This window comes from Cannabis sativa, chromosome 1 (genome assembly GCF_029168945.1).
Source record: "Cannabis sativa cultivar Pink pepper isolate KNU-18-1 chromosome 1, ASM2916894v1, whole genome shotgun sequence".
NCBI classification, from domain to species: Eukaryota; Viridiplantae; Streptophyta; class Magnoliopsida; order Rosales; family Cannabaceae; genus Cannabis; species Cannabis sativa.
The window spans coordinates 65,411,922-65,431,817 of record NC_083601.1 but is presented as its reverse complement, the minus strand read 5'-3'; the positions used below and the strand labels follow the sequence as shown (position 1 = coordinate 65,431,817).

Below are 19,896 nucleotides of genomic sequence, written 5' to 3'. Positions count from 1 at the left end.
TTGTGTATATTAAGAGAATTTTAAATTTAAAGTTTTAGGGTTTATATGATTATAATGTGAAATTATATTTGTGTATTTTGATTTTATTGTTTTTGATCTAAAATTGATAATAGATTTCTCATTCTTAATTGTTTAAGAATGTTCCTACATAATTAATTTCGGATTTATATAAGATTAGCATTACAATTTTTTTTTTCTTACCCCTTTTCCAAGAAAAAGTTTCACAAAATATTTTGGTATTGATTAAAATTCATAAGTACAGCACAGCAACCTGCTCAACCCTATCGATCATCTAATCATCTTTAGTCGTAACACTTTAGAATCTACTTAAAAGGTATTCAATCGTACACTTTCATAAACATTGCATTTTGCTAAAAATGAAGACTCAAACTCATTCGATGATATTGCACAAAATGCAGAGTGAAGTAATAAACTAGCTAAAAAAATTCTGTAACTAGCATTTACAAAAATAATTTATAAATTTATTTCAGGTAATTTTGTAATTGATTTTTGTATTTTAATTTATGTTTTATTATTTTAGGTGATTTATATATTTGTTTCTGTTTTTTCAATTGATTGTATTTGGTAACTAGTTTCTGTATTTAAGTTTTGATTTTGTTATTTATGTAATTGGATTGTAAGTTTTAGCTTATGATTTAGTTCTATCAGTTAATTGATTCTTGTGTGGTAGTTTTTAATTTAGTTGCTTTAAGTAAATAGTTTTGTCAATGTTAGATGTTTTTTAATTGATTGTTTAAGTAACTAGTTTTTGTGATAATTTTATAAATTATTTGTTAACAATTTCATTTGTGGTATGTCTATTTTTTTAAAAAAAAAGTTTTCAATTTATTATATATATGTTTTGATTGTTTAGTTTTATTGTGTAGTATTTGTTTCCCTTTTTGAGTTGGTTGTATTAGGTAATTACTTTTGGTGTTTCAATTTAATTGTTTTAAGTGTAGTATGTCTTTGTGTTTATTTGTTGGATTTGTTGTTTAATGCAATCGGCCAGTTTCAGTGTTTGATTTGGCTGTAGCTAATTTTTGTATGTTAGCTTTTAATTTAGTTGTTTCGCATAATTGATTTTCCCGTGTTAGATTTTCTATTGAGGTTTTTTTTTAAAAAAAAAAATTTGTTAATTGTTTGTTTATTGTAGTTATTTTTTGTGATTTAATTTTATAAGTCATTTGTTAAGAATTACTTTGTGTAGCTAATTTTTGTATGTTAGCTTTTAATTTGGTTGTTTCACATAATTGATTTTTCTGTGTTAGATTTTTTATTGAAGTTTTTTTAAAAAAAAATTTGTTAATTGTTTGTTTATTGTAGTTAATTTTTGTGATTTATTTTTATAAGTTATTTGTTAAGAATTACTCTCTGGTGTAGCTTAGTTTTTTTTAACAAAATTAATTGATTATTTTAGGTGTATTATATTTTTCTTTCAATTTTTTAGTTGGTTATATTTAGTAATTGATTTTTGTATTTAATTGTCGGTTTTATTGTTTTATGTAATTAGTTTTTAAGTTTAAGTTTTTTTTTTTTTTATTATTTTAAGTAATTAGTTTTTGTGTGGTTGTTTTTAATTTAATTATTTTACGTAAGTAATTTTTATATGTCAGTTTATAATTAATTAGTTATTTAATTTACGTAATTATTTTTTGTAGTTTGATTTTATACAACCATTGTCCGTATATGTAATATTTATATGAATTACGATATATGGGTAACAGCTAGTATTATTTTAGGGAAATTACCTTGTGTACTATTTTTTAACTTTTTTTTTAAATTTACAGTTTGGGTTTCTAAAGTGGTTGCAGTGCTAGTTGCAATAGGAGTTTCTATACGATTTGTTGTTGCAATTTAGGTTGCAACATTAGTTGCAGTTGAAGTTTCTATATAGAATTCCGTAAAAATAAAAAAAAAATACTGTTTTCAAGTTGAAAAATAAAAAAAGCTCAATTATTTTATATAGCTATTTAATATATGCTAAATAATACTTATACAAATATGGGTAATCAATAATAATAATAGGGTGGTAATTGAATGATCTCATTACAAACAATTCAACACTGAACAAAAAAAAAAAATTGTGATGGTAACTAATTTAGTTTCATAGACTGACCTGGAAAAAAAATGTAAACAAAATGGAATTGGTTATTTAGATCATTTAGCTATTTAATTATATCAATTTGGTGTAGAATCTACATCAGTTTAGGGTAAAAAAATTTACTTTTTTAAAGTAACAACTCTAATAATTCACACTAAATATTCTACTAAATAAATATATTTTACTTAAAAGATTTCACATTTTATATTATTTATATTAATAACTCAAAATAGCTCATTTATAAAATATTAATAACAATTATATCACGGCTACTAGCTAGTAAGAATTTAAAATTTTAAAATAATTTAGTAAAATAAAATATTTATTTTATCAATTAAACACTACACTTTTTTTTTTTAAAAAAAAAAATCTTATTAAAAAGTCTATAATTGATTGTAATATACGCGACCATTTTCAAAATGAACAAAAAAAAATTATGCAAAAAAAAAACGCATCAATAATATCAAGCATTTCAATATCACAAGTAATCAATTTGACTATTAAATTATTTTTTTACTTAATATTTTTTTTTTTTAGTTTTATAACTTAATATTATGTTGTTTTAATTTTTTTAGTATTAGTATTTTCTTATTGTCATTTTGTATTTACAAATATGTTAGTATTTTAAATTAACTATTATTTTTGTTATAAATTTTAATTTAATGAATAAGATCATAATTTAAAATAAAATGAAACAAAATAAGTTAGAATGCAAAAACAAATGTTCACCAAATTAGTGTAGAATTAAAATCTAATACTATTATCAGTGTAGAATTGAGTGTATACTAATTTAGTACATAATTTAAAATTTAACACCAATTTAATAAAAGGATAATTATATAAAATATTATTTTTTGTAAAAAATATTATATTTTTACGTTTAAAAGAATTCTTTTTTTTATATTTTTATGGTTTTTTATAAAAACAATAAGAAAACTACATAGAAATAACATCAAAACAACAATAAAAAAATAACATACAAATAACAAAAAATTAATAAGAGTACAACATAAAAAGACTGTATTGTAAATAAAATAAAAAAATCGTAAAAATATTTAAAATTTTGTGAAACTGTATTTTGTAATTTTTTTGTTGTTTTTATGTATTTGTGAAAATAAAACGGTGAACCATTGGTCATCTAGACCTCCATTGTTATTTGGGCCTTATCCTTGAATTCACAATTATGGGCCCATAATTATAATTGGTTAGAGCTGGCCCATTAAAATGGGCCGGAAGAACTGGTCTCTGTTCCTCTCCTAACCTCACCTTCACCATAGCTCTGCCTATCCATCCAGAAACAAGAAAACAGTACCACAAAGATAAGGATATATAAAGCCTCACCTTTCATTTCCCTCTCCTCAAAGCGCTCATTAATAATCTTTTATCAAAGTACCAGACTACCAGTACCACCAGTTAGACTACAGTGAACTGAACTACCTATCTATCCCAATTCAAAACCTCTTTTCTGTTTTGTTTGTTTAAACAAGGTAATATTTCTGCTTTCTATTATAATGGGCTCATTGGGTTTTCCATTGTTTCTTGTGTTTGAGTCAACTAATTAACATGTCCGCATGCTTTCTCTTCAGCTTTTACATGTGGGTTTTGAACTATTTGGGTGTTCAGGGCTGGAAACTACTATGGTTCTTGATATGCTTTACTTGTTTTATTGTTTCACTCTTTAATGCCATCAAATAATTAGGGAGAGTTTAAGTCTTCTAATTTAGCGAAATGCATTGTTTATGAAATTGTACAATTGAATGCCTTTTATAGTGGATTCTACAGTGTGACGACTGAGGATATATGTTTAAACGGTGTTCAGTTTTGGTGTTTCAAAGTTTTATGCTAAGGGGTACAGTTTTGGTTTGCACTAAAGCTTTTATATTTTTATGGTTAGATGATAATGATAGGGTTGAACAGGGGTTTCTGTGCTGTATTTATGCGTTTTAAGCAAGTACCAAAATATTTCGTGAACATTTTTCTTGGAAAAGGGGTTATGGTTGGGTTACAGGTTTCATAATTGAGTTGAGTGAATCGTTGTAATCAATGAATTTATTCTTTTTATCGTGCTGAGAATAATGATAAACAATAGATTGACAGTAGTTAAGTAGTTAAGTTTTAGCGGATGACATTATTTATTCATTTGCTCATAAAACTTATATTCTTTGTTTATATGAACAAGTTGAATCAATATATCACTTACATCTCAATTCACCTAGTTGCAAAAAATTTGGTAGCTCAATCAGTGTAGTAGCAAGTTCCTAAATTGTAATTACATAATCTATCTTGACTATTTGGTAACTGATGAACTTATAGTCAAATTTTCGTTTGTGCAGGTGAAGCAAGGGATGAAGGACCTATAGTATTGGAAAGTTTCTGTAATTTGATTCAATATGACGCCTGTAATTCCATACTCTATAAGCAGTGTTTCACTTATTCCCGGGACGGTCTTCAGAACAAGAAAGACTTATTGCTCAACAAGATTCAGCTTCTCAAAGAAATGCACCATAAAAACGTGTTCCCCACAGAATTTTTTGCTACCTCGCTCAGCTTCTTTTAGATTGCTTCCATCATATGGAAGAGGATGTTCATTACATAATCGGTCTAGAATTCATATATTATCAGCTACAGAAACTGATGTAGCTGTGGAGGAACAAGAATCTCCAGTAGTAGATGAGGATGCTGGAGCCTCGAAAGTTTTGTCTGATGAAGCTGAAGTGAAATCTGATGCCAGTCCAACGCCAGCTCAATCAGCTCAATCAAAACGTTCAAGACCTGTTAAGAAAAGTGACATGCCACCAGTAAGCAAAGAGGAACTAGTTGCTGGTGCAACTTTTACTGGGAAAGTCAGATCAATCCAGCCATTCGGTGCATTTATAGATTTTGGAGCTTTCACAGATGGACTGGTACATGTTTCCATGTTGAGTGATAGCTATGTCAAAGATGTTGGAAGTGTTGTCTCTGTTGGGCAAGAAGTGAAGGTGAAATTAGTTGAAGCAAACATGGAGACTGGACGAATTTCTCTCTCTATGCGTGAAAATGATTCTAGTAAAACGCCACAAAGGAGAGATACTTCTGGTGGTAATGACAGGACTGGCTCTGGCAGGAGTCCTTCAAAGCCCAACCAGAGAAAAGGCGAGGGGAGAAGAAATTCCAAATTTTCCGTTGGACAGGACCTAGAGGGTACAGTGAAGAATATGAACAGGTCTGGTTCTTTCATATCTCTCCCTGATGGTGAGGAAGGTTTCCTTCCCATAACAGAGGAGCTTGAGGAAGGATTTGGAACTCATATGGGGGAAACTTCACTTGAGGTTGGCCAAGAAGTTAGTGTTCGAGTGTTGCGTTTCAGCAGAGGAAAAGTAACCTTGACAATGAAGAAAGAAGAAAATGCTCAAAAGGAAGATATCAAGTACACTCAAGGGGTAACCCATACCGCAACAAACCCATTTGTGCTGGCCTTCCGTGAGAACAAGGAAATTTCTGCGTTTCTGGATGAAAGAGAGAAAATGGAAAAAGTTGATGAAACACCAGTGACACCAAAAGTTTCAGAAGAATTAGAAAGCAAGGTTAGTGAAAGCCAGACTGTGTTAGATAGTCCAGAAGGGGAGGAACAAACAGCAATCAGTGGTGAGGCAAATCTTTCTGCAGTTGAAGAAGAAGTTAAATTAGATGAAGCTTCTTCAGAGAAGACAGAGGTGGAATCTAGTGCAATAGAAGAGGCCTCAACAGATATTTCAGACAACAAAGAGGAGCTGGAAAAGGCTATTTCCAGCACTGATAACAGCACTGACAGTGAAGCCCAAATCACTGAGAAAGCTGAGGTGAGTTCTGAAACTTTGAATACTGAAGTGAGCATATCGACAGAGGAACCCGTTGAAAATGAAGGACAGTCAGACTCAACTGCTGCATCAGCTGATCAAATATTATCTACAGAAAGTTCAACTGATGAAGTGAGTACAGAACAAAAAGCTGATGATACTATAGTTAAAGATGAACTGCCAATAGAACCGCCTACTGCAGATAAGGTGGAACCAGATGATAAAAATGGAAGTATTACCAGCTCAGGTCCGCAACCTGATAATCTTTCTTGAACATTATGTTAAAGTTTAAATGTCTCACTTTCTTTCAAGAGCAAAGCTAAGAACTTCAAATTTGCACTCAAAATCTAGATGCGGCATCAATTATTATCATGATTTTTAAATGATATTAGCTCACTCAAATGTATTTTTTTTATTTTTTGTAAGGTCACTTAAATTTATTTAAATCACATCATTGAGTATAAGTTTTAACTACAAGGTTTGAGTGTTCCTAGTATAACTGAAAAAGGAAGCACTAAGAGACTGTCAGAAATAATTTGCTGAGGCTCATAACAATATCTGATACTCTTTCTTATGTTACTCCATTCCTTTTATGTTTGGAACTCTTGATTGTTCTTTCTTGGTATGTATTGAAATTAAAGTGCACATTTCATTCACAGAAGAGCAAGCATTGTCTCCAGAAAGTCCAGCCATTGAAAATGTAGAACAAACACCTGCTGAGACCGAAATTCCTTCTCCATCAAATGTTGAGGATGATAATGTTGGAGCTACTTCTGACAAGATCGTTAGTGAATCTAACTCTAATGGGAAAACTAGTACTCCTCCTGTTGAAAATGTGACTAAAGGTTGTTTTTCCTCCTTTCTTATTTGATTAACAAAGTTCACAAATTTTTTATCCCAGTAAACAAGTAGATATTTCTATCTTAGTAGCAATAAACATAGTTCACACAAAAACTGCGTACACAATTCCATGTCATAATTTAAGAGTTATGACTTGAAAATATGACTCAAGAAACATTTCAATGGCTAGGATATAGAAGTATCTTAATATGTTTTTAAGTGCCTGAAGTCTGTAAATGTTTTGTTATCTTGGTAATCAATTAAAATTTATTTCACTATCGCATTCCTAATGTTGCTGATTATTATTTGAAAATTTTCAAACAAAGAGGACAATGCTTGGGTAGATGCACTTTTTTTGGGTCAAAGATGCTATCTAGAATTGCTTTGGCATATAACAAGGATTTATGCCATAGATAATATAATTCAAGGATGAAATCATTCCAGGTTTTTTCACAATTGCCACGAATAATAAATATATCTTGTTTCTCATATTGGTTTATGTATCAACTGCAGCTACTATATCACCGGCTCTTGTAAAACAGCTGCGTGAAGAATCAGGAGCTGGAATGATGGATTGCAAAAATGCATTGTCTGAGACGGGAGGGGACATTGTAAAAGCTCAAGAGTTCCTGCGAAAGAAAGGATTGGCTAGTGCAGAAAAGAAAGCTAGCAGAGCTACTGCTGAGGGAAGAATAGGTTCCTACATTCATGATAGCAGGATTGGTGTCTTGGTTGAAGTAAGCTGTGAGACGGATTTCGTATCCCGAGGTGATATCTTCAAGGAGTTGGTTGATGATCTAGCCATGCAGGTGGCCGCATCCCCTCAAGTACAATATGTTAACACTGAAGATGTTCCAGAAGAGATTGTTAACAAGGAACGAGATATAGAGATGCAGAAGGAAGATCTTTTGTCAAAGCCAGAGCAGATAAGATCAAAGATTGTTGACGGGCGGATCAAGAAAAGGCTTGATGAGTTGGCCTTACTTGAGCAGCCCTACATAAAGAATGATAAGCTTGTTGTAAAGGACTGGGTGAAACAGACAATTGCAACCATTGGAGAGAACATGAAAGTGAAAAGATTTGTGAGGTTTAATTTGGGAGAAGGCTTGGAAAAGAAAAGTCAAGATTTTGCTGCTGAGGTAGCTGCCCAAACTGCAGCAAAACCAATTCCAAAAGAGCAACCTGCTGCTGCAGAGGAGGCTAAGGAAAGTGTTCAAAAGTAAGTGCCACTTTCTCTACATCTGAGTTGTACTTTACCTTTCAATCAGTATTGATCATGAAATTCAGATAAATTGTTTAGTGTTTTGGGAGAAAAGTGCAATTGCGAAAAACGAACTAGTGCAGCATCTCAGCGTGTTTATAAATCTAAATCAGTGAACTTCCATGGTGCAAAAACATATACAATGCATTTTTCTTTTTTTAATATGTATTTATTATCTTGAGTGGAATTTCCATGGTGCCAACCATCTCCCAAGTTTGAAAGTGTTTCACATACTTATCGTTATTTTGCAGGCCTCCAAGTGTAACTGTATCTGCTGCTTTGGTTAAACAATTGCGAGAAGAAACTGGAGCCGGAATGATGGACTGCAAGAAAGCTCTTTCGGAGACAGGAGGGGATATCACACAGGCACAAGAGTACCTGAGAAAGAAGGGTCTTTCATCTGCTGATAAGAAATCCAGTCGGCTTGCAGCTGAAGGCAGGATCGGTTCATATATTCACGATTCCCGCATTGGAGTTCTAATCGAAGTAAACTGTGAGACCGACTTCGTTGGTAGAAGTGAAAAGTTCAAGGAGTTGGTTGATGATCTTGCAATGCAAGTTGTGGCCAGCCCACAGGTGCAATTTGTATCCGTTGAAGATATTCCAGAGAGCTTTGTCAAGAAGGAAAAAGAACTTGAGATGCAAAGAGAGGACCTTCAGTCAAAACCAGAGAACATTAGAGAGAAAATTGTTGAAGGAAGGATTTCCAAGAGGCTTGGGGAGCTTGCTCTTCTAGAGCAACCATTCATTAAAGATGACAGTGTTCTGGTGAAGGACCTGGTTAAGCAAACTGTTGCTGCTCTTGGAGAAAATATCAAAGTAAGAAGGTTTGTTCGCTTCACTCTCGGGGAGGAGACAGATGAGAAACCAAAAGCAGAATCTGAAGCATCAAGTTAGTGAAACTTGGAGCAGGCACGGCGAGATGTGGTGGTGCTTCTTGATTCATGGTAGAGAATAACAAGTAAAGGGTACAGAGCGGATAACCTAAAACTTTAGATGAAAGTAATCTGATTCTTTTTGTTGTAATTTGAGGGGATTAGTCGTTATCTTCAGCCAGAATGTTGTTGTGTGTATGTGTTGTATCACGAAAACCATTTTGGGATCTACATCTTGAGGAAGCATCTTTTTGCTTATTCGTTATTTTATCAAAAACAGAAATGCATTTCTGTAAAGGCAATTTTTGGAATCATTATATTCAATAAATCGAATATGGCTTATTGTATCATTATATTTGATTTTTGGTTTATCCTTCATTGTATCAACAATAGTTCGTCATCTTATACATCCCAGATAGTTGATCTATAATCCACACTTAAACTTCTAAAGAGATACAAACTGAAGAAAAGAGACAAGGAACTTATTTTAATTGTTACAAAAACATGACAATGGAAAAATCAAATAAATTTGGACGAAGAAACGTTGCAGACAGATTTCATATTTACATTTGTTAAGTACCACGAGTCTATGACCCATAAGCAATCTTAATGTAATGTAAACAAGCAGTGTTTAGTAATTATTTTGGCACAAATCTCCACAGATCAACGGCAATATCCACCTCCTTTTTCTTATGAAACTTGTATAGTTGTGGCACATCATATCGAAGCTGACAACAGAAAAAAAAAAGGCAAAATAGGAAGCCATTAATTATATAAAAAAAAGAAGGATCATTACTAAGCTGGAGCAATGCATGGAAAGTTCATTAAGGTTCATAGTTAGAACCAACAAAAGAGGAATAAAGCAACAACATTTTTTGGTAGTCCTGACATGACTTTCACTGACCTCGCACAAAACCTCGGCACTGCTGGCATTGAAGTCTCGCAATGCAGCTCTTCTCACATGCTGAAATGACCCACGAAAAAACAAAAAACTATCAATACCATTTAAGGCCTGAAATGACATTGCTGAAAAAAATGGAAGCTTTTGTTTTGAGAAACTGCTAATCTCCAGATCATATGGTCTGAAATCAATCAGGGTGACCAAAGAAAATATGCTTACAGTCACACTCCGGGATATGAATATAAGAAGACCAAAAACTTTATGGTTTCATAATAATATCCATAAGTTGCTTGTCAAGTTGCAGAATTAACAGATGAATAGTGATTTAGTTTACTAGAACGTGATCATGCTGAAGCAGTTGTAATAGTCGTATTATAACAGCTTTTCATAAAGTAGCAAATGACTTACATCTCTTGTTGAGGTCTTATGTAAGGAATAAACTGCTTGAGATGCAACCTAGCAGAACAGGTAATATAGATAATAGGTTATACATTAGACTAAAACAGAGATGACAGATCAACTGATTGAAAACTTTGATTCTACCGAAAATTACAAGCAATCATAATTTCAGATATAGAGTCCTGATACATACCTTCAGAGCAATGCAGAGAAAATCCATATCCGCACCTTTTTTCCGGGTTCCGAAAGGTGGATTCATTACAACAGTATCAACGTTTCGACCTAATAAAACAAATATATTTAAAATTAAAGATAAATTATGCAATTATAAATATCACTTGAACTTTTATAAAACTATGACACATCAATTGGGCCTAATATGCTGGTATTTTGGAAACCAAACAAACAGAAATCATAATAGTTTCCATTTCAAAGACCAAAGTACATAGAAATGGAAAGGCGGGGCATTTTACCTTTCCATACTAAGTTCTTTATGTCACATTGAACGTAATCTATGTCCAACTGCAGATTCAAGGAATTTACAACATAGAACTTTGTTTAGGGCTAATAAAAAATAGTTACAGAGCAAGCATATTGCACCAAGTTCTTGTTAGAATTTCAATTCAACCTTAAGAAAATGATATCAGACTACAACAAGCAATTAATTAAGAATATAACACTACCAACCAGAATAAAGAGAGCAACATAACCTCAAGATCCTCTGCATTTAGAGAAGCAATTTCAAGAGCCTGGGTGTCAACATCAATGCCAATGACATGTCTGATATAAGCATAACAGAGTTAAGATCAAGTTCAAGATAAGAGATAGTGCATGTATCAAATTTATTTATAAAAGACTGTGCATTTACAATTTAAGGAATCATTATCTATAACTTCTAAGAAAATAGTGCTTGGATTGTGCTCTGGATATATACACTAATCCTAACCAAATCAAAGAAATAAACAGAAGTATGAAAAATGGGTACTCACTCTGCACCCAAGAGTGCAGCTGCAGTACCTAATGTACCACATCCGCAACCAAAATCAGCCACTACCTTGTTGCTTATATCTTCAAATGAATTCTCTGCCTGATTGCATTTAAAAACAAAAAGTTGCCCTCAAATTAATCAAAGCAAAAATATGGAAAATTTTGATTATCACTATAAATTCAAACTTAAAACTTACTTAGCTAATAATAACTTCCAATGATTACCAACAACAGGATTCCCATTACTAATATTGTTGAACTTAAACTAAATCATAAAACCCACATTAAGTACGGAAGTTCAAATTTCCACAAGTACGCCAACAACCCACTTTAAGAAATGGATAACAAAACAGAGATATAACCCATAAAAGTAATCCTAATTATTAAGTAAAGGAATCAACTTTTGCAATCTAAAGACATGAGAAGAGAGTAATACTGTGAACAGCATGCGAGAAGCAATGTGCGGTCCAGTTGGGTATTGTTCCAATTCCACCTGCATTACAGAAACTTTATCAAAATCGACAGTAGGAGTGAGTGAGCTCGAAGAGAGAGAGAGAGAGAGAGAGAGAGAGAGAGAGAGAGAGAGAGAGAGAGAGAGACTTTTGGGTTGGAAAATTGTTGAAGTTCACCAACGAGGCCTTCCAACTGCTTCAGCTTCATTTTTTTTCCCCTTGGAAAATCTTGGACGAAACAATGGAAGAGAACGAGAAGACTCAGTTCCTAAAGATAAACCCTAATTTTTATTTCCTCCAAAAAAAAATTAAAAAATAAATCAATTTTTAATAGTATTTGTTAGGGGAATTTTTATATAGTAAGTAATTACTATAAGTTTTTTTGTACGTATTCATAACTCTAATTTAGTGGATTTAAAAAAATAATAATAATAAAAAGAAAAAACTCAAAAAATTACCCATGTTTAATTTTCTTCAATGAAATTTAGTATTATTTGATGATGGCGGTTTTTTTTTATTAAATGATCATTTTAGATGATTGGAAAATAAAAATCCTGTTAAAGAAGAAGGGTTTTTTCCATTTAAGAAACTTCATTATCTATACATGTCAAGTTAATCTGTGAGCTCATAAAATTACCACTAACATAAAAAAGATATTCTAGAAAAGCTAAATAATAAAGTTTTAATGTTAATAACAAGACACTAATTAGTAATTTATAAAGAGAATCTTAAAATAAGTAATTTAAAATTTATGTCATATATAATTTCATGGGAGTAATTTTTAAAAATAAAGTATAATAAAACTTATTTATTGAAATTTCTTAGATCTTTAAATAATTGAGTGATTAATAAATAAAAAATTACATTGGCCTATAACAAATATACAAAATTCAATTAACGTTACACTTTACTTAATGATAATATTCATTAAAGTATGAATTTAAAATTTTAATGCTAGAAAAGCATTCTAAATTATAATTGCTATGAATCAAACACTTATTTTAAAAGTCTATCCAGCTAATAGTTTCACTGCTACCTTACATTATATTAATTTTAAGACAATGAATAGTAATATAACTTCTTCCCTTCAAATCCTTGGATCCTTGGAAGATAGTGAAAAAATTATACCTAAAAGATATACATGTAAAATTTAGTTAACACACTACTTAATGATAGTATTAAATTGAAGTATGAATTTTAATTTTACTGTTGAAAACTTATCTTTGATATTGGAGTGTTATTGCTACCTTATACTATTTTTAAACATCTTTAATGGAGTGTCAAAAAAGTAGTGTATTGATATATTTTAACACCTGAAGAAAAATTACTACTGTAATGGTGCTCTAAAAAATGTGCTAAATTAAATACATACTAAAAATTATATCAAATTTAACACAAGACTTAGTATTTATTAAATTTAACCCACAATAAGCCTATTATTATTGACATCCTTGTTATCTTCATGACTACATGCAATTTACTTTCTCTAAAAATAAAATAATATAATATAATAAAAACTCAAAAAATCACTCGAGATCTAATTATGAAAATTATTGTGCTTTTTTTAATCTCACTTTCATAATAAGTAATTATTAGAATTTTATACTCTAATAATTTGGACACAAAATATTAATCTTATATATATTATTAGCTATATCCCAAATATGAAAAATCACTTCTCTATGATTAATGTGTCACATTTGTGTAATGTGTTGCATTACTAAAATTAATACAACATTCTAAGTTTCTAGCATTATAATTACGAAACATCATACTTCGGAATCAATAAAATCTTCATATAGTGATACAAAAAACGAATTGAATTAGCTTTCTATATATATAAGACATGACTGTGTTGTTGAAGCCATACAAAATATTTAAGTCATATAGAATAGTGTTCAACAAAATAAAAATGAATGGAGAAAATCCAAAACCAAACAAAAAATTAGGAGTGTTTCTCAAAATATATATCTATATATTATTAATTAGGAGTGGCTACAACATCGGTAGATGACAGATTGGCCTTCAAGCTCACTATGCCGAGTTATCTTGACAACTTGTCCACGCCTTAACCCATAGTATCTTGCAATTGGATCAGTAGTTCTTATCCATGGAAGCTGAGATCATCATCACCAATTCATTTTAATTACCCCGGCCGCCCACTATACATATATGACTAATTAAGTAATAAACTATATATGTACCTGTGAATCTGAAATGTTGTAAAACTCCAACAAAGCCTTCTTCTCCTCCTCTGTTAGAACCTCATGCTTAGGAACAAGAGCATGCTCTGTTACGTTAACTAACAATTCTTCTTCCTGTGTAATGAGAAACCGAGTGTAATATTGAGAATAAAAAACAAGGGGTATTACATATATAAATATATATAAGATTTTACCTGGAAAATTTCAGCGCCACACTGTCTACGTAATTTATTAATATTAGGCAATTTTTCTTTAAAAACTACGATTGCTTTCATAGATGGCCTAAGCATCTTGTCCACGCCACTACTATCCTTTTCAGCGGAGAAAAAAACACAAATCTTCTTGTACCAAAAAAAAAAAGAAAAACAGGTAAGTAATTTCATAGAAAGAGATTGAAGAGGTAAATCCCTCTATTATATGTGTACCTGATCAGAGTCATCATTCCTTTTTGCTGCAGTGAAGTATAAGGTGGTAGGATATTTCCTCATTTTTTGGGCATGATTGGCGTCGATGAATTGTTGTTTAGTCATGTTGATTTCACAATCTTCAACTAAATAGTTTCGATCCCTAAGCATTTGCATCAGTGTTCTTCTTATACAGAATAGCCATGTTATCTCTTCATCATCTATACCCATATTCTTCGATCGATCGATTTCTAATCATCATATAATAATACACCAAATTTTGTTAATTAATAATTACTACTATTCACTAACTTACTCTACAAGAAAAACCAATATATAGCAATTAATTAAAGTAGTTATTTTACTTAATTAGCACCCAAACTAGAATGGATTATTATTATTGTTGTTGTTGTTGTTGTTGTTATTATTATTATGGATTAAAGGAATTAAAGAACCAAAGTTGTTAGAATATACATAGTACGAAAGAAAGAATAAAGAAAAAATACCAAAATATGATAGGCATCGTAATGAAGAAGAGTACAAAATAGTATATACATTAAAAAAAGAGTGTAAATTTTTAAATAGGAAAGAGGAATTAAAGTATTTTAATTATTTACTGATTAACTTGCTGAGTTGACGAGCCTGATTTACTTGCTCCCTTCTTGATTCTTAATCGAAAAAGAGTGAAGAATTTTAAGACGAGGAATCAAGAGGATGAAGATACGAATGAAGATTGATTTTATAGAAAGAGAGGAAACTTCCCAAATGCCGTCCATCCAAAAGTTTCTTGTAGCCGAAGAATACCCATTTACTCTATTGGGCCATCAAAAACCTTCTTTTCTTATGGCCCAACATACACGTGAAGTCCCAAAACTTAAAAAAAAAAAAAAGTAGAATTTACATGGTATATGGTTTTTTTAAACCTTTTATGATAAATATGGCATATTTAACTATGGACTCCTTTATATGGCTTTTTTCAACTTTGGCAATAGTTTATGGGATTTTAAAGCCCATACACCTGGAACTATTTTGCCAAAAGCCCATATTGTGGGTTTTGTAGTTTCTTTAAGTTATTTTAATCCTTTTAAGTATTTAAATTTTTTGGTACAGTTTTTTTTTAAGATAACCGTTTATTGTAGAGGGATTTTTGCATGTAATCATGGTGATTTGATGGTTGCTTCCCCATTTTAACTTCTTTTTTCAGTTTTCAACTAAGACCTATAAACCCCATAAACAGCCTATTATATCACTTTATCCCTCTCATTTTTCCCTCTCTCATCTGTTCGACTTCAGCTTTCCTTCTCTCCTCTGTTCGGCTTCATTGTTCTGGTTCTTGATTTTGTTTTTTTTTTTTTTGCTTTTTGGCTACCGATTTTGGGAGGAAATCAGGCACATTGTGATTTTGCGATTTTGGTTCTTCAAGGTATTGCTTCTATCTTTCCATTTTATTAATTTTCAGATGTTAGGGTTTGTTTTTTTCCATTTTCATTTATGTGTTTAATGAAGTTTTTTGGTTGTTCATGGAGTTTTTTTTTTTTTTACACTGTTTGTTTGTTGTGTTAAACCAACATTATGGGTTAATTTGAAAATGTGTATATGTTATTATACACTGTAACTGGAATGTGATGTGGCTGTATTCTTTTTTTCGGTGATGGTTGTTCTGTTTTTGTATTCTTTCCATATTTGTTTTTGTTTTTTCTTTTTTCTGTTAGAATTTAATGGTGTCTGTATCAAATTTGATTTCCAATAATGTCTGATTTTGAGCTTTTGTGATATGAGTATCTCATTGTCGATACTGGTGCTCACTCTTCGTTATGTTGACTTAGATTTTTAAAATTTGATCTATTAAGTTTGTACGGTATTGAAACAAAAAATTGAATGGGTATTTTTCCTTTTGTTTATGTTCAAAATTTCCATCCATAAAAATAATAGGATCTTGAGCAATATAGAGGTGGATGTTTAGATCTTGGAGTTGGATGTTTTCTGCAAATCATAGGCTCAGCAGTATTAGTGTTCTTTTAACTCATTGTGCATAAAAACGTAAACCGGTTTCTGTCAATGTTATAATGTTGAAAAGCTAGCTATTATAATTAGTTTCAATAATAGGTTTAAATACATAGTGCTCTTATAAGGAGAGCCAGTGTATACCTGCATTTTGTGTGCCAATTCTACATGGTTTCAGAGACAGGTTCATCTATCTATAATACTTGTTTTCCCATTCCGCCTAATCTTCCTGCAAAAACCAGTTTCTATATGCACCTAAAAATAATAGAATCTTGAGCAATATAGAGGTGGATGTTTAGATCTTGGAGTTGGATGTTTTCTGCAAATCTTAGGCTCAGCAGTATTGGTGTTCTTTTAACTCATTGTGCATAAAAACGTAAACCGGTTTCTGTCAATGTTATAATGTTGAAAAGCTAGCTATTATAATTAGTTTCAATAACCGGTTTCTGTCTATAGTGCTCCTATAAGGAGAGCCAGTGTATACCTGCATTTTGTGTGCCAATTCTATATGGTTTCAGAGACAGGTTCATCTGTCTATAATACTTGTTTTCCCATTCTGCCTAATCTTCCTTCAAAAACCAGTTTCTATATGCACATAAAGTCAAAAGTTTTCCAGGTAACCGAGGGTTATATCCAATGACACATTTATATTCGTTGAACAAATTGATTTCCTTGCATATTCATGCATCATGTCAAAGTCATATCAGTCAAACGTATATGATTATATATTTAATGTTTTTCAACAGTTTATGGCATGTAAAAAACCTAGGTTTCTTAGAGCTTGCAAGTGAATTTGTCTCTTTAATCGATCAAATAATTCTATCATATAAGCGATCACAATTGGACATATGTATGTACAAATAAATTTGGCTTAATTATTTCCAAAACTGTTTTGAAAATCAAGTAAAAGCAGTAGGAGAACCTGGTAGCCTTCGATTGAGAACGAGCAAAGTAATTTTCTGCCCCTTTTTCTGATTTGTTTTCAAGAGTTTCAACTCTGTTAGTGTCAGTGTTAGTTTAATTTTCTTCAGAAACCAGTTTCTCTAGTTTAATTTGTGTTATTTGTGCGTTCTGTGATTTTAAAAATTGTCATTTGAAAACTTGTTTCTATATGAAGATCACAGTTTCTATATCAGTTGTTTTTTGGGCTTATCCTATACCTAATTTGGAATCAGTTAAAAACTAGTTTCTGAAATTGCATTTTCTATATTACTTAGAATTGATGCAGGTGTTGTTTGGGATCCTCAGGGGAATACAAGAAAATTCTAGTTAGACAATTGTGTTTTAGAGGTTCTAGATTGAAATAAACTAGCGTAATCACTAGTATCCTACTGAATGATATAAAAGGAGAAACTGGTTTCAAACATCAATGTAATGCACATATTTGATCATTCCTATTTTGGAAACATGTCAAAAACCAGTTTTTACAGATTGATCATTGGTGGTGAGTCTGGGCATAACTGGTAATGCATTTCTATTGTTGTGTTGCATTTGATTTCAGCCTTTACTATTTCCAACAAACTTCTTAGATCACAGTTTGTTGGTATTAGTAGTCCAGTCATTATGTAGTCTTCATACTTTTTATCCTCTTTCCATTGCCCTCCATATTTGACCACACACATTATTGAGTCCATACCTGTACACAGTATTTTAAATATTGTTAGTTAAAAATTACAATGTATTAAGAAACTGGTTTTCTTATTTTTTTTGTTTTGTTTTTAGTTGTTTTAAAATTATATGTGTTTGTTTCCCTATATATTTCAGAAACCGGTTTCCAACATTACTTTATATTTTGTTTATGTTTAATAGATAATATCATTTTAAGAACTTTTAGTTAAAATATATATTGTTTTTAGAAACCGGTTTTTTTTTTTGTTTTAAAATTATATGTGTTTGTTTCACTATATATTTCAGAAACCGGTTTCCAACATTACTTTATATTTGTTTATTTTTAACAGGTAATATCATTTTTGAAACTGTTTGTTAAAATTTATAATGTATTTAGAAACCGGTTTTTGTTTTTTTTTTTAAAAAAAATTATATGTGTTTGTTTCCCTATATATTTCAGAAACCGGTTTCCAACATTACTTTATATTTTGTTTATGTTTAACAGATAATATCATTTTAAGAACTTTTAGTTAAAATATATATTGTTTTTAGAAACCGGTTTTATATTCATAATTTTCAGTAATCTTTTCATTTTTGGTCGTGGATGTCTAAAACTGAATTTTTCATAATGTTTAATTTTCCTTTTCTTTTTTTTTTTTTTTTGTTTGTGAAACTTCATAGTCTAAATCTAGATTAAGTATGGACATTTCATTATGAAGCAATGCAAGATCATATAGTTTTTGTATGAAATTTACTTCAAACTAGTTTTTTTTTTCTTTTAAGTTTAAATTGGAATTGTACATAATCGGTGTAATTTTCTTTTGCAGTATATATATGCCTATAATATTCATAGCAGAATTTATATAAGTGTACCTGTATTTTATTTTGATCGTTGTTGACAGGGACAATCGGTGTTGGCTTGATTTTGTTGATTGAATTTTATGTGTGCAGGTTAATCGATGCTCTGCTCTGAGTTTAAGAATGCGTTTTCTGGTTTAAGGTGAGAGCTTCATTGCTTATCAGGTGCGATGTTGCAGGTTGCTTCTGTGTGTTTGGTCATGGCCATGGCTGTTTTTCAGATCAGTTTTGTTTGAATCAGAGAATAAATTTGGACAGGGAGAAGTGATGAATTGAATCGGAGAAGATGATGAAGTGAAGAGAGAATCGCAGTAGAGAGAGAAGAGAGAATCGCAGTATCGCAGTAGAGAGAGAAGAGAGAATCGCAGTAGAGAGAGAGAGAGAGAGAGAGAATCGCAGGAGAGAGAAAATTGTGTACAGATTTTGTTTATATATGGTTAAAAATAGTAAATTTTATTCATTTAAAATTAGTTTCTGTTTTTAACTTATTATATGGTTTTTTTTTTTAAAAAAAAACCATATTTGTAGTTTGCTTCCTTAGTTAATGCCATATTTTGTGGCATTTAGTTTTGTTGCCATATTTATCATAAGATGGCTCATTTTTCCCATATTTTTGAAAATATCCCAAAAAAAATATATGGAGGAAATTAGACTCTATATCTTTTTTATATTGTCTACTGTTATTTTTATTTTTTTTTTAAAGTTTATCATATTTACCTATTTTTTTAAACATTATACTAATTTTACCCCTATCACTTCAAGATATTCTCCATGTAACTCTCTTATGTCAGGGTATTTTGAGTACAATACATATAAAAAGAAGTATGTTTCAATTAAATATAAAATTAGAGGTAAATTTGATTAATTGATTAATAAAAATGGTATTTTTCAACTTACCCCAAAAAATTGTATAACAAACGAAATTATCCACAAAAATAGGAAGATCAACTTTGAGGATTGGTTATCTCAAAAAAAAGAGAGACTTGATTGATACTATATATGGGGAATTACTGCCTTTGGCAAAACAAGTCAAGGAGGGATTGGTAAAGTTTTTGTTTTTGAGTTTTTTAAACTAGAAAAATGAAAATACAATTTTTAGTTTTTATTCTTTATTTTTGAAAATAAATAATATATTTGATAGCTATTTTATTTTCTATTTTAAAATTAAAAAAAAAATGTGTTTC

The 19,896-nt window shown here is 30.7% G+C and overlaps 3 protein-coding genes across 5 annotated transcripts; 1 reads left to right on the top strand and 2 right to left on the bottom strand.

Moving 5' to 3' along the window:
• The first annotated feature begins 3,394 nt into the window (after nt 1–3,394).
• On the top strand, nt 3,395–9,248 carry LOC115704770 (polyprotein of EF-Ts, chloroplastic). Of its 2 annotated transcripts, none has more exons than XM_030631975.2 (5): nt 3,395–3,591; nt 4,438–6,166; nt 6,579–6,764; nt 7,273–7,978; nt 8,272–9,248. In XM_030631975.2, exons 2-5 carry the CDS (start codon nt 4,495–4,497, stop codon nt 8,915–8,917), a joined length of 3,210 nt encoding a protein of 1,069 aa, XP_030487835.2. In that variant the 5' UTR covers nt 3,395–3,591; nt 4,438–4,494; the 3' UTR covers nt 8,918–9,248. The 2 variants fall into 2 exon arrangements, with proteins under 2 accessions (XP_030487835.2, XP_030487836.2); XM_030631976.2 differs by having other exon boundaries at nt 3,412–3,591; nt 4,418–6,166.
• Nucleotides 9,215–11,952, bottom strand: LOC115704771 (uncharacterized). Its single transcript, XM_030631977.2, has 9 exons — nt 11,783–11,952; nt 11,619–11,675; nt 11,185–11,282; nt 10,906–10,975; nt 10,669–10,717; nt 10,389–10,477; nt 10,205–10,252; nt 9,800–9,859; nt 9,215–9,623 (listed from the first exon to the last, which is right to left on the bottom strand). The coding sequence occupies exons 1-9, from the start codon at nt 11,840–11,842 to the stop codon at nt 9,534–9,536; spliced, it is 621 nt and encodes a 206-aa protein (XP_030487837.1). The 5' UTR covers nt 11,843–11,952; the 3' UTR covers nt 9,215–9,533.
• Nucleotides 11,953–13,382: 1,430 nt separating this feature from the next.
• On the bottom strand, nt 13,383–15,256 carry LOC115706843 (DNA-directed RNA polymerases II and IV subunit 5A). Of its 2 annotated transcripts, none has more exons than XM_030634596.2 (5): nt 14,860–15,256; nt 14,264–14,493; nt 14,033–14,179; nt 13,839–13,952; nt 13,383–13,751 (listed from the first exon to the last, which is right to left on the bottom strand). In XM_030634596.2, the coding sequence occupies exons 2-5, from the start codon at nt 14,471–14,473 to the stop codon at nt 13,620–13,622; spliced, it is 603 nt and encodes a 200-aa protein (XP_030490456.2). In that variant the 5' UTR covers nt 14,474–14,493; nt 14,860–15,256; the 3' UTR covers nt 13,383–13,619. The 2 variants fall into 2 exon arrangements, with proteins under 2 accessions (XP_030490456.2, XP_030490458.2); XM_030634598.2 differs by having other exon boundaries at nt 13,388–13,751; nt 14,033–14,176.
• Between the last annotated feature and the right edge of the window lie 4,640 nt (nt 15,257–19,896).